This window comes from Galeopterus variegatus, unplaced genomic scaffold (assembly GCF_000696425.1).
Source record: "Galeopterus variegatus unplaced genomic scaffold, G_variegatus-3.0.2 Scaffold4901, whole genome shotgun sequence".
NCBI classification, from domain to species: domain Eukaryota; kingdom Metazoa; phylum Chordata; class Mammalia; order Dermoptera; family Cynocephalidae; genus Galeopterus; species Galeopterus variegatus.
In genome coordinates this window covers 81,698-83,603 of record NW_007731012.1, presented here as the reverse complement: position 1 = coordinate 83,603, position 1,906 = coordinate 81,698, and the positions used below count along the sequence as shown (strand labels likewise).

The following is a 1,906-nucleotide window of genomic DNA, read 5'->3' as shown; positions in this document are numbered from 1 at the left end:
CCCCAAAGCCACTGCAGCCTTCCCTAGGGAGGGTGTAGGTAAAATTAACACTTGAGCCTCTCCCTCCTTTTCTTTATGGGTAGATTTCTCTCCAAATTAAGCCTGCTGTCTTTAAGCAGTTTCTTCCTGGAAGCCCCTGATTCTCCCAAATTCCACCCTGGTTCCTGGTTGTGCTCACAGGGTACTCTTCCAGTGACAAGTCCCAGAGCCACGGAGTGGCTGAGGTCTATGAAGCCAGTGAAGGACTCTGACTTGATTCAGTGTCTGTTCAGGAAATACGTCAAATGTTTCATACTTTTAGGTCTGACACCTTTGCATTCTGTTCACAGTGATTCTTCACATAACTTATTTGGAGATTGATATTTTAGCTTAATTGCTCATTCAAGGAAAAATACTTCTGTAGGTGACATATGGTACTGTTCATAGTAAGGTTTGAATTTCTACATTCTACATATTTACTGTCCGATGATCTTTCAGTGGCTTGACAGTTCTTTGTGTCCAAAGTGTCAAGCATGTTAAAGCTGCCATTGACTGTCTCCCTCAAGGTGCAGCTACTGGGAGAATGGCTGGGACTTCCGAGCCCACGACCAAGAGTCGGCAAACACTACCAAGTATAAGCCCTCCACACTGGGCCCAGAGCACACACTGGGCATCTGCTCTGAGAACCTCTCCCTGGACAGAGACAACTCATCCCTCGGAGGGAGAGGAGACGGTGAACCCAAGCAGGATCCCTGAGCTTCCTGCCTGGACCATGGCCACACAGGGCAGTACCTCTCACACCCTCCCAGCCTCTGGTAAGATGCTTCCTCACCCTTTCCTCTCTGCTGTGTCTCCCTCCTGTCCCCACTAGGCTCCCAGACATAAGTGAAATCCTTCCCTTTATCCCTTCTTCACCACCTGAAGCTATGCTTCAGCTAACCTTAAATAAGACATCTGTATGAGCCAGTATGGGTTCAGTAAGGTCAAGCAAAGGCAGCAGTTGTCATTGGCATGATGTACTTTTAACATTTACTTTTTATAACTTTCATTTTAAAATAGTTTAAGACTCACAAAAAGTTGCAAAAGAAGTACAGAGAGTTCTCTGGAACTCTTCATCCAGCCTACCCCAATGATAATATCTTATACAATTGTAGTACATTATAGCATCAGGTATTTTTATTTCGGCAAAGCATTTAGCAATATCTCTCCTGAAATTCACGTGAAGTGGTGAAATGAAGTCAACATTTTATGGCATGGTTAGGTTCATTTGTAGCTGACTAGATAATGATTCCAAGAAGATGTTAGTGACTTGACATTAGCCTGAAAAGCTCTCTAATGACTTGCCCAGCGCTTCCTCCCTCCCCGCTATCTTGTGCATATCACTGAAGCCACAAAGACACACTGGTCCTATTATTTCCTATCTGGAAATAATATAAAACTGAAGTAAGTCTTTCATTGAGATGATGTTACCCCAGTGAGTTCCAACAATGGACAAGTCATGAGAACTCATTCATTCATTCACTCACACTTGAAAACATGTTTTTGCTACCAGACACTAGGCTAGCTGTTAAAAACACAGCTCTATAAATGTTCCCTTTCCTTCCTGAGCTCACAGACCAAGGAGGGAGACACAGGCAAGTAAACCAATAGTTATGACCCAGCCTGCACAGAGCTATTCACATGGAAAGCCCAGAGGGGTTCCTACCCCAGCATAGCAGGAGACACAGACTTCCCCAAGGAGGTAAAAAGTCAAGGAGATAAGGAAAAAAGGATGTTTGGGTAGTGGAGAGGGAAAGAAATCAACTTCATTAACTAGAAAACTCTTAGCTTGACCGCAAAGAAGTCAAGGTTAGTACAATAGCTAGCACCGTGACAATTATACAAAATTAGAAAAGTTTCCAGTATAATATCAAACAAGCAAAAAAAA

At 43.4% G+C, this 1,906-nt stretch overlaps 1 protein-coding gene across 1 annotated transcript in view; it reads left to right on the top strand.

Moving 5' to 3' along the window:
- HHLA1 (HERV-H LTR-associating 1) overlaps positions 1–1,906 on the top strand; it is a 35,747-nt gene that overhangs the window by 16,885 nt on the left and 16,956 nt on the right. Inside the window, exon 4 of the mRNA XM_008588572.1 lies at positions 546–794. Coding sequence (XP_008586794.1) covers positions 546–794 — 249 coding nt within the window. The remainder of the gene's footprint in view (positions 1–545; positions 795–1,906) is intronic.